The sequence below is a fragment of the Uloborus diversus genome, chromosome 1, assembly GCF_026930045.1.
Source record: "Uloborus diversus isolate 005 chromosome 1, Udiv.v.3.1, whole genome shotgun sequence".
Classification (NCBI taxonomy): Eukaryota; Metazoa; Arthropoda; class Arachnida; order Araneae; family Uloboridae; genus Uloborus; species Uloborus diversus.
The window spans coordinates 108836178-108849040 of NC_072731.1; the positions used below are offsets into that span (position 1 = coordinate 108836178).

The 12863-nt window shown below is 34.4% G+C and overlaps 1 protein-coding gene across 2 annotated transcripts in view; it reads left to right on the forward strand.

The window, feature by feature from the left end:
* The window catches only part of LOC129219229 (trans-1,2-dihydrobenzene-1,2-diol dehydrogenase-like), a 36054-nt gene extending 23191 nt beyond the window's left edge, over positions 1 to 12863 (forward strand). Inside the window, exons 7-8 of one of the 2 annotated variants that reach the window (XM_054853588.1) lie at positions 4709 to 4865; positions 12673 to 12863. In XM_054853588.1, coding sequence (XP_054709563.1) covers positions 4709 to 4865; positions 12673 to 12776 — 261 coding nt within the window. In that variant the 3' untranslated portion in view covers positions 12777 to 12863. Of the gene's footprint in view, positions 1 to 4708; positions 4866 to 9946; positions 10080 to 12672 lie in introns of those variants that run through there. The other variant, XM_054853665.1, reaches the window with a different exon arrangement.

A 12863-nucleotide genomic window follows, 5' to 3' on the forward strand; every position in this document is an offset into this window, starting at 1 on the left:
AGAATGAAAACGTTTTAAATATGTTTGAAAGGGGCCGTGACCTGTTATAAACTGTATTAACTCTTTGTCTATAATATACCTATTAAAGTTTACTGTTGGGTAAAATAGCTTAATATCCTTTTCTGTTACGTCATACTGGGCTTGCCACGCTTTCTTGAGCTGATTTTTAAGTTGTTTTTTAAGATATGATTTGGGTAGGGGTAAATCGAGTGAGATTTGTTCTTGGACGGTTACTTCTTTAGCTAATTTATCTGCTAGCTCGTTGCCGGTATTATTATTATGGGCTTTTAGCCAAATTAATTTTATGTTACTTAGTTTATTCAGTTTGTCTTTAGTGCGTTTAATTTGGACGGTATTACTTTTATGTTTTTGTACTGCTTTTATTGATGATTCGCTATCAGTCCAGATTATTGAGGTTTTGTTGTTTTCCGAGTTCACTTTTATCCAGTCTATTGCTTGTTCGATTGCTGATAGCTCCGTCTGAAACACTGTATTTTGTTTATTAAGCCTATTCTTTTGCTCGAAAATTAGTCTATCGTTCTTGAAGCTAGCAAATGCGTTACCTTCTCCTGATTCCGTCTTCGAGCCGTCCGTGAATACTTCATAATTTAGTTGATCTTTTACTTTTATAACATTATTGAATTTATCCTCGAAGTTGCTATTTACTTTTAAGTATGGGAACTTGGGTCTTTTTTCGTATTTAGTATGATTAAAACTTTTATTGTTGAAGACCTGATTTTGGTCATATTGTAGAAGATTTTTGTATACACAGTCGTATTTTACAACTAAATCTAGCGGGGGTGCGCCTATTAGGATTTGTGCTGAGATTGTTGGTATTGTTTTGTGACCCCGTGCTAGGCAGGTGACTATTGTCCTTTGTGCTGTGATTAATCCTGCTGTATTTTGTACATCCAAGTCACGTCCCCATATGCTGCTACCGTGCAGTAGTGATTTTGTGATTACTGCATCGTATATTTGCTTCAGGTTCTTTAAACTATAACCCCATTTACCCCCTTTTAATTTTGCTATGTTGCCTAATTTTGCTGACGCTTTGGTCTTTATGTAGTTAATATGATGGGTCCAGGTCATGATTTCATTGAGGTACACTCCTAGGTACTTAGCATTGTCCGAGTATTTAAGATTTATCTCATTAATTTTAATTGTTGGGGGGGGGGTGTGTGGAGTGCCCTGTACCTGCGACCCTTCCCGTGGGTGGAGTTTGTATCTGTCTTGCTAAATTTGAGGGCTATTGTCTTGCCTTCTGATAGTTGTAAATTATTTTCAGAAAGCCATTCTGTGAATTTGTTTATCATTTGTTGACCCCAGGCTATGATTTCGTCTCTTGTTCTACCGACTATTATTGCAGCAAAGTCGTCGGCGTATGCTTGTGTTTTTACTCCTTCTGGCATGTGTGTTGTTAGAAATTTATACGCTAGTGTGTTCCAGAGTGTGGGACTCAAACAGGAACCTTGCGGACAGCCTTTACTTAGGAGAGTATCTATTTTTAAATTATTTAGTTGATAAGTGAGCTTTCTCTTTTTTATTGAACTCATGATTAATTTAATTAGTGTTTTGCTCACCTTGTGTTCGTTTAGTTGTTCTTTAAGTTGTCTGTATTCGATACTGTCAAAGGCTCCGTGTATGTCGAAGAAAATGGCCAGAACGTAATTGCCGTTCTTTCTTTGTGTTTGTATGTTATTTACTAGTTCGTGTATGACTAGCTCTGTGGATTTCCCTGGCACAAAGCCATACTGTGGACAAAACCTTGCAAGCGGTTGTCAGATCCTGCGAGGTCATGCACACAAATCTGAATTACATGTTATCTAGGAAAAGTTTCTGTCCAAGAAATTGTGCATACATATGTGCGTTTGTGTGCGTGCGTGCGTGTGTGTGTGCTTGTGTGCGTATGTGAGTGTGTGTATGGGTGTGTATATGAGGTGGTGTGTGTCTATGTGTGTGTTATATGCGACTGCGCGATGTCCAGACGAATTATAGCTTTTACAGACTTGAAATCGGGTACAAAATTACTTTGGACTCTTAAGGTTCTGCTCCTCGAAGCGATATTTTAAAGTTCCGAAACAGTTTTTTCGTAATTTAGTTTTAAAGCTAAATCATCACATATTTTCTAAAGCAAATTCTTCATTTAGTTCATCATTTAAAGCAGCTTTTTTTCCAGTCAACATGAAGTTTATTTCAAGTTACTGTGTTAATTAGAACGTAAGTTATACGCTGCCCTTCTTATTTAGCAAAAATCCTAGGCTAAACTCATTTGCATTTAAAATTTTTCACTCTCATTACTATTAGCTTTAAATCAGACGATTTATCTCTTCGTGAACCAAGAGCCGGCGTGTGTTAGCGAGCACGCTGCGGGAACTCTTATTTCTATAAGCAATCTATATACTAATAATATAAAGCTGTAGAGTTTGTTTTAACGCGCTAATCTCATTAACTACTGGTCCGAATTAAAAAATTCTTTTTGTGTTGAATAGTTCTTTCATTGAGGAAATCTATAGGCTACATAACATCACGCTATCGATACTAATAATATAAATCTGTCGAGTTTGTTTGTTTGAACGCGCTAATCTCAGGAACTACTGGTTCGAATAAAAAATTATTTTTGTGTTAAATAGTCCATTCATCGAGAAAGTCTGTAGGCTATATAACATCACGCTATGACTAATAGGAGTCGAGCAACAATAGAAAATTTTATGAAAATGGTAAAATTTATAGCCGAAGTGGCTCAACCTGAACGTGCGGGTTTCGCGATCCAGTGGGCGTAGGTTCGAGTCAGCCATGAGGCAAATCTCGAGCGTAGTGTTCAGAGAAAATCCAAAACGATCTAAAAGTGATCAGGAAAAAGAGTATATATTTATACGTATCATTATCTTATTTTTCTTATTAACTAATAATGTAAAGCTGAAGAGTTTGTTTGTTTGAACGCACTCTAATCTCAGAAACTACTAGTTCGAATTGAAAAATATTTTTTGGTTGAATAGTCCATTCATTGAGGAAGGCTATAGGCTACATAACATTATGCTATGACTAATAGGAGTGGAGCAGCGATAATAAAAAAAAAATTATGAAAACGGTAATATATATATCTATACTAATAATATAAAGCTGAAGAGTTTGTTTGTTTGAACGCACTAATCTCAGAAACTACCGGTTCGAAACGAAAAGTTATTTTTGTGTTGAATAGTCCATTTATTGAGGAATGCTATAGGCTATAATTTGCATTGGTATTTTAATTAGAAAAAAAGTTATTCAATGTTTTATGTGATTTTTGGCAGTTTTTAGCTCTTTTTATCCCACAGGCACCGAACCAATCACTCCAGAAAAATATTTTTTGTACAAAAATGTAGAAATTTAGTTTTAAGTATGATAAAAAAAAAAGTTTTTGCAAATAGCGCAATTTTTGTATTTTTTATGAATTTAAAAAAAAAAACTTGCATTTCGCATTTTTCCTGGGTTTAATTTTTTCTAAACTCATGCCGCAAAAAGTATAAAGACCTCTTTTCTAAAATTTGAGTAAATAATAGTAAAAACATTTCACCTTTTTCAGAAAAAACACTTACAAAAATACGCAATAGGTTTCTTTTTCTTTTTTTTTACAATTATTTTAAAGCGGAGCATGGCACGACTTCCAAGCATAGCCGCAGTTTTAGCAATCTTCAATTTACGATGATCATTACGCCATGTCCACGTGTTCCAACTGCAGCACTTGCTTTTGCTCCTTTTTCTTTTATTTAGGAATTTTATTCAATTCTCCTCCCTCCCCCTTCCGACGTTTTGCTGTTGTTATTTAACAACATATTTGTGCGCATTTGATTCAATAAAAGCAGTGAGTTTTTTATATCTTTTGCACACTTCGGGGAACAGAGAGCTTTTTCCGATGTTGTTTTAATTTAATAAATAAAGCTTTCGTTTGTTTGCATGAACTTAGTTTTATACACATAGAATAGATGTGTATAGATCGTATAGATATATCAATAGACGAAATATAGAGGTCGATAAAGGCCCGTATGTAAAGAACTTCAACGGGTGATCAATGCCCCCTCCCCCCTGACTTTGAAAACATTAATCATTCACATATAAGTAAACGTGCTTTTTGGTATTTTCCGACAAAATGGGCATTGAGAGTGCACCTCCCCTCCCCCCTTTTTCATTGGGGCTGCTCGCATGGAAAGACGAACCAGCTGGTGGCCGCAGGTAGTTTTCTTTTCATGTGTTTTGGCGAACAATTTTTAATTCCAAAGAGACTTTAATAGGTTTTCTGAAAAGGTGTGTACGCATTTAAGTTAAAGGAAAAAGATCAATTCACATCAGAAGGGGGGGGGAGGGTATGGATATTTTTATTCGACGAACTTCCTTTAGCACGAGCATTGTCGTGCGGGTACTGCTAGTAAACTGTAAAAATATACAGGCCCGGATTTGTGCGTTGACCCCCAGAGCCCGCAGTGCGGGGGAAGGGCACGTCCTTAAGGGGCCCAACGGCACAAGAAATCGGAAACAAAATGGAAAAAAAAAATAGTACTAAGATTTATTAATGGTGCAAATATGCACCGCTGGGCTCTGGGAAGGGGCCCTACAGATTTTGTGGCAGGGGGCCTAAAAGGTATAGATCCGGGCCTGAAAATCTATATTTATTGGTATGGATAAATAATACATACTTATTGATTTGTATTCATAATTTTTTTTTAATTTTTAGGTTCCCAACTCAATGTATGCTCCAGAGGAAATACTCGTATCTCCTGATGAAAAACAGCATAAGTTTTCTTTGCCGTCTACGCTGCTGCCCGGAAATTTCCCCAACAGTTCTGGCCTCAGATATGAAGCGGTGGAAGTGACAGAGTGTTTGAAAAAAGGTCTTAGATTTTCTTTTCACGCTCTTCGGGCTCCTTTATTTTAGACTTTGTTTGCATGCAGTATACCGAAAGGTCCGGTTATCACATCCGGCATCCAAGCTTTGCCTTCAATTTACGAGTTGAACCGCATCATATCTGTCTGATCACTCTCGCTTGTGAGCTAAATTTACTTTAGCCCAGTTTGTTTTAACTCTCTTATTCAATGAGATAACATCTGCCCACATCTCGGTTAGTCACTTTTCCAGACTGATGAATCCATAATGAAGGGGAAGCTGCAGACTCTGGCTGTGATATCCATGCTGTCGGCATATTGCATGTAGTTCGGCCTTAACCCTGGCTTAAGAGTGGTAACTTACTGCTTAATTGTTCATATGTTAATGAGTGTTTACCAGTAATCAAACTTTTTCTTCGTTGTCCCATGTTCTTGTTGGCATTACAGTAATGGGAACGCATTCTTATTTCGTTCAAAATGGAAAATTTCCATTTTAAAATACAAAAGGGATTTACTTTAACTTTTGCGCAAATTTTGTTCTTTAATGACTTTTTATTTTACAGTGTCAATCTCTTTACTCTTATGCGTTTTATAAAAAAATGTTCCTTAAAAGTGCTCTAAAAGTTTTTCTTTTAATCCTAAATTTTATCCCTAATTTCATGTACATTTCACAAAAACATGTAAACATGTTTTTGAGTGTTTTTCTTTTGCTTTTATATGCTCGATGCTTTTAATTGGGGAAATAAAACTATTTTAAAAGGTTATTCAGTAGTTTTTTTTTTTTTTTTTTGGTCGTTAATTTTTCATACATTTCAGAAAAATGCAACGAGACTTCCCTCTTTTTCTGTTAATTTTTCCACCGTCTTCTTATTCACTTAACGCATTATCATACTTTTCTCTTCATCTACTTTTCATTTATTTATTTATTTATTTATTTTATTTATTTATTTTATTCATTTTATTTATTTTTTTTCTCCTCACACAAGGGAAAAGAAAGCCAAGTTCAAAAGGCTTTTAAAGTTGGCTTCGTCCTTTCTCTTCTTGTTTTGCACTTAACTTATTAATATAACCAAAAGTATTTTAAAATGCGTTTTCGTTTGACTCTCAATCATTTTCAATTTCACAAAAAGCAAAAAAAGGAAAAAAAACATGTATTTTACCCTATTTATTTTTGTCGAAATTTACCGTACTTTTAACAAAATGAGTTCATAAAATCCCCGTGTTTCTTGCTTTTTTTAACATAAACTTTGCTTCAAAAACAAAGTGCGAACCTTCTTTGCTACTTTTGTTTGCTTTTAACTTGTTATGCGTTATCTAAAAACTTTTCATTTTTTTCTCCTTTTTCAGAACATTAAGCTCTTGTGCATTTAACATTCATACACATGCACTCAGAATCTAGCTCTTCATCTTTTAGTCTCTCATATCCTGTCTATTCACTTCACACAAAATTTTAAAGCTATTTTTTTTTTTTTTTTGGTTTTGTCTCTTTTCACACACATTTCCTTAAAAAATGTGAAAATGTTATTTCCTTATTAGCCCAGTAAATTTAGGCTGAAAAAAGGATCGATGAGCCACAAATGTATAATTAGCTGAATTTTTCAGGATTAGGTCCTAAACATGTGTAGAACAAATCCTTAAAAGACCCTAAAGTTCCCATGTGAGCTTCTATCCAAAACGGCGGATCAAAGATGACGGCCTAGTACTTTTTGTTTTCCTTATTATTTTTCAGTTCTGAAAAAAACTGTAGGCTCTAGAAGTAATATTGTTTCGATACATAAGCTAAAATACCTAATAAAAAATTTCTAACATTTGTTTTGACACCAAAAACTGAAATTTCTGTGTTTTATATAATACGCAACTGAACACATAATCTGCTAAAATAAATGTATTTTTTAACTTTTTGGAGTATTTTTTAAAACATATTTTCCCTCATATATTAGTCATTACTTGTTATTTTTCAGTTTAAGAAATCCTATGTATGTTTGAATTGCTGCTTGTGTTTTACCGACGTTTCCTCATAAAAAGCTTTAAACATATAATGATCTGCAAATTGTGTTTTTCGTCTGAAATGCAAAAATTTCGAGGTGAAAATTCAAAGCTGATCTGTTTCGTTCTTTAAAAGTACCATAAATCGTAAAGTTGCTCCAAATTCCTTTTGTAATATTAAGTGAGAGTTAAAATTAAAAAAAAATACTCACAGTAACGATAGAAATTCGTCAAAAATCGTTAAAAACTTTTATTTTTTAATAAAAAGATTATTGTTATCTCAAAATGGTATTTTTGTGCATTTTAGGTAGCAAATAGTTTCTCAAGAATGAGTGTTTTGAAAATTTTGTTTCCATATGTGACAATGGAAAAAATGCCAGTGAAAAGTTACTGACTTCAACTTTAGGAAGTTCTTTTAGGGAAGTTAAACTTCAGAAGAAAAAAAGGGTTCAGTCTTCCACAGTTTTCCACCAGGATGCTGCTGTTTTCAAATCAAACGATATACGACATCATCTGAAATATGAATTAGTGCCTCAGCTACCCTCGCTTTTTGTTTGGGTTTCTCTGAGGAAGGATAAAATCAGTAGCAAGCGTTGCAGCTATCATTGAATCAGTAGAGCTTTGTGTTAAGCCACCACCAATCTATTCGTCCATTAAAAATGAAGGATGTCTTATGCAGGCATTGGCATGGAACGAATCAGACATATAATAAAAAAGACATATGCTTCAAATATTTCAGGTGTCTTCAGAAGAAAAAAAAAATTTAACATGAAGCAGTGGTTTTTAATGGATACACTGGCACATTACCAACTAACATTGGGTAGAAACAAAGGGTGATGTTTCAAATGTCTGAGACTACTGCTTTTTGAAGAAAATGTAGTGGGAACGAACGACTATATGAACCAACTTTTCACGGAATTCTGAGAACAAATCAAGATTAATTCAAATTATGATGGAATACTTCCGATTAGGAGGAATGACTGTTGGACATGTGGATAGGGAAGACGATGTATTAATTTGCTCAATTGCAATAAAAACATGTCAGAACAGCTCCAGAGCAATCGCAGTAATACATACTGATATAGATCTGCTCTCGATTCTAAGTGAAAGACGTATGTCTGAATTACATCATTGTATGTTTTACCCCCAAACCAATTTAATGCAAAGAAAAATATTGCAATATATTGAAAGTACAAGAAGCCTTGGGTCCCTAGATTCTAACCTTTCACCACGCAGCCACAGGATGTGACTCCAAGTCGGCAATATTCAGGAACGGGTAAATCTGGAGCTTTCAAGTTGCTACAGAAAAACCTCAAATTGCTTTCTCTGATCTCACAGTTGAATAGTTCCAGCTTGATCCAGAAAAGGTCACTCCGACTACAGAAGTCTTCCTGGAACATTGTTTTGGTTGGGGAAGACTTAATTCTCTAGACGCTTGACGATACAACCGCAGTAATAATTAAGTAACCGAAACTCGTTCTTCGAAATTTAAAACCTGCAACTCTTCCACCCACAAATGCAGCAGCTTCACAGCATTAACTTAGTGTTTCCCGCTCTTTCGTTCGTCCCCTTAATGTTTAGTGAGTACAAAAGAACCGTAATTATGTGAGACTGTGATCTCGGATGCCAATGAAAACGCAGATCTTTAATGTTCCAAGTTTTGCATGCATTGTTTAGGTGAAACATGAGAAAATTCAGTGTCTGTACACAGTTTCAAAGAGGATGATGATGACGATGTTGAATGATGATGCTTTTTTCTTTCTAGATTTTTACTGACATTACTATCTTCTCTTTATATATTTTACAGGTTTTTCTATAAGATATTAATATGCCAGATTTTAAAGCACTAAATGAACTTATGAACTTATGAAATGAATGAATTCTGCATTTGTTTTGAAAATTCTATAAGGGTCACTTTTTTTCCCTAATCATATTCTCAGTCTAAAGCTACAAATAGCGAGATTTCTTTTAGAAATGAAATAAAAGGTACTTGGTTATTCAAAAAATGAAATTTATCAATCATTTTGCAGTTAATATTTTATAAAGAATACCACAAAAAATTCTTTTATTTTAGAAGCTTATTTGTTTTGCTGCTTATTCGTAGAAAATAGAAATTTTAGCTTTTGGTATCAAAACAATTGTTTGAACTTTTGTATTGGTTATTTTAGGGTATATATCGAAAAAGTACTACTTTTAGAGCATGCAGGTTTTTTTAGAACTGAAAAATCTGCATTTTTGACCGAGTTTTAAGTAAAACGAAAAGTACTAGGCGGCCATCTTTGATCCGCCATTTTGGTTTGAAGCTCGCATGGGAACTTAGGGGACTTTTTAGAATTTACTCTACATGCAATGAGGAACTAATTCAAAAAAATTTCTTAATTTTAAATTTGCGGTGCAAAAAATCTTAACTTTATTGGGCTATATCGCTTTTTTTTTTCCTTCTTTTTTTTTTTTTTTTTTTGGAAAGTTGTATTAGTTTACTAATATAAGATTAGGTTGAAAGAGAAATAGCGTAGCGAAAAAATGGATTTATCGCAATTGGAAATTAACGATTTCCAAATTTGTTTCATTCTAAAACTGTATGGCAACCCTAGTATTTTGCATCCATGCTTCATTTAGAAAAAGCTACATAAAAATGTATTTGGCGATACAATACAATATTGTTTTATATGATATCGGCAATTTAATTTTAAATAAATAAAGCCACAATAAAATATAAAATAATCCGCTAAATAAATAAAACCAACCATAAAACATTAAAATATAATTCAAACATGAAGGGACAACATGGCTGCTACGTATACAATTTCGATCCATATTTTGCTGTTTTCGTTTCGTTAAGCGGAGGTAAGCAGTTCCGCAGGCAACCAATGTATCACAATTTCAGTTTAGGGAATGTCCATAAATGACGTCACACTTTTTTTTCAGCAGCTTCGAACCCCCAACCCCCTCCTCCCCCCTTGTCACGAAAGACCCCTCAAAACCATCTCCCTTAAAAATTTCAATGAAACAATCTGCGCCATGACCCCCTCCCTCTAGGTGGGCACCCGTGATTTAAGTAGCTAATAGGTGTTTTTCTTGATCTTTCCTTTCTTTGCTACAGGTAAACTTGAAAGTTCCATCATGCCGCTTAAAGATTCTTTGATGCTAGCTGAAAGAATGGACGAAATACGCAAGCAGATTGGTGTTGCTTACGACGAAGACTGAGTTATCGTCTGTTTCACACACTGAAAAAAAAAAAAAATGCTGTCGTATTTTATAATAAAATTAGTTTCTACTGAGACTGTCGTTGTAAGTTTGTGGCAATCGAAAAAGCAAGTAAAGTCATTGAATCAGTAGAGCTTTGTGTTAAGCCACCACCAATCTATTCGTCCATTAAAAATGAAGGATGTCTTATGCAGGCATTGGCATGGAACGAATCAGACATATAATAAAAAAGACATATGCTTCAAATATTTCAGGTGTCTTCAGAAGAAAAAAAAAATTTAACATGAAGCAGTGGATTTTAATGGATACACTGGCACATTACCAACTAACATTGGGTAGAAACAAAGGGTGATGTTTCAAATGTCTGAGACTACTGCTTTTTGAAGAAAATGTAGTGGGAACGAACGACTATATGAACCAACTTTTCACGGAATTCTGAGAACAAATCAAGATTAATTCAAATTATGATGGAATACTTCCGATTAGGAGGAATGACTGTTGGACATGTGGATAGGGAAGACGATGTATTAATTTGCTCAATTGCAATAAAAACATGTCAGAACAGCTCCAGAGCAATCGCAGTAATACATACTGATATAGATCTGCTCTCGATTCTAAGTGAAAGACGTATGTCTGAATTACATCATTGTATGTTTTACCCCCAAACCAATTTAATGCAAAGAAAAATATTGCAATATATTGAAAGTACAAGAAGCCTTGGGTCCCTAGATTCTAACCTTTCACCACGCAGCCACAGGATGTGACTCCAAGTCGGCAATATTCAGGAACGGGTAAATCTGGAGCTTTCAAGTTGCTACAGAAAAACCTCAAATTGCTTTCTCTGATCTCACAGTTGAATAGTTCCAGCTTGATCCAGAAAAGGTCACTCCGACTACAGAAGTCTTCCTGGAACATTGTTTTGGTTGGGGAAGACTTAATTCTCTAGACGCTTGACGATACAACCGCAGTAATAATTAAGTAACCGAAACTCGTTCTTCGAAATTTAAAACCTGCAACTCTTCCACCCACAAATGCAGCAGCTTCACAGCATTAACTTAGTGTTTCCCGCTCTTTCGTTCGTCCCCTTAATGTTTAGTGAGTACAAAAGAACCGTAATTATGTGAGACTGTGATCTCGGATGCCAATGAAAACGCAGATCTTTAATGTTCCAAGTTTTGCATGCATTGTTTAGGTGAAACATGAGAAAATTCAGTGTCTGTACACAGTTTCAAAGAGGATGATGATGACGATGTTGAATGATGATGCTTTTTTCTTTCTAGATTTTTACTGACATTACTATCTTCTCTTTATATATTTTACAGGTTTTTCTATAAGATATTAATATGCCAGATTTTAAAGCACTAAATGAACTTATGAACTTATGAAATGAATGAATTCTGCATTTGTTTTGAAAATTCTATAAGGGTCACTTTTTTTCCCTAATCATATTCTCAGTCTAAAGCTACAAATAGCGAGATTTCTTTTAGAAATGAAATAAAAGGTACTTGGTTATTCAAAAAATGAAATTTATCAATCATTTTGCAGTTAATATTTTATAAAGAATACCACAAAAAATTCTTTTATTTTAGAAGCTTATTTGTTTTGCTGCTTATTCGTAGAAAATAGAAATTTTAGCTTTTGGTATCAAAACAATTGTTTGAACTTTTGTATTGGTTATTTTAGGGTATATATCGAAAAAGTACTACTTTTAGAGCATGCAGGTTTTTTTAGAACTGAAAAATCTGCATTTTTGACCGAGTTTTAAGTAAAACGAAAAGTACTAGGCGGCCATCTTTGATCCGCCATTTTGGTTTGAAGCTCGCATGGGAACTTAGGGGACTTTTTAGAATTTACTCTACATGCAATGAGGAACTAATTCAAAAAAATTTCTTAATTTTAAATTTGCGGTGCAAAAAATCTTAACTTTATTGGGCTATATCGCTTTTTTTTTTTCCTTCTTTTTTTTTTTTTTTTTTTTTGGAAAGTTGTATTAGTTTACTAATATAAGATTAGGTTGAAAGAGAAATAGCGTAGCGAAAAAATGGATTTATCGCAATTGGAAATTAACGATTTCCAAATTTGTTTCATTCTAAAACTGTATGGCAACCCTAGTATTTTGCATCCATGCTTCATTTAGAAAAAGCTACATAAAAATGTATTTGGCGATACAATACAATATTGTTTTATATGATATCGGCAGTTTTAATTTTAAATAAATAAAGCCACAATAAAATATAAAATAATCCGCTAAATAAATAAAACCAACCATAAAACATTAAAATATAATTCAAACATGAAGGGACAACATGGCTGCTACGTATACAATTTCGATCCATATTTTGCTGTTTTCGTTTCGTTAAGCGGAGGTAAGCAGTTCTGCAGGCAACCAATGTATCACAATTTCAGTTTAGGGAATGTCCATAAATGACGTCACACTTTTTTTTCAGCAGCTTCGAACCCCCAACCCCCTCCTCCCCCCTTGTCACGAAAGACCCCTCAAAACCATCTCCCTTAAAAATTTCAATGGAACAATCTGCGCCATGACCCCCTCCCTCTAGGTGGGCACCCGTGATTTAAGTAGCTAATAGGTGTTTTTCTTGATCTTTCCTTTCTTTGCTACAGGTAAACTTGAAAGTTCCATCATGCCGCTTAAAGATTCTTTGATGCTAGCTGAAATAATGGACGAAATACGCAAGCAGATTGGTGTTGCTTACGACGAAGACTGAGTTATCGTCTGCTTCACACACTGAAAAAAAAAAAATGCTGTCGTATTTTATAATAAAATTAGTTTCTACTGAGACTGTCGTTGTAAG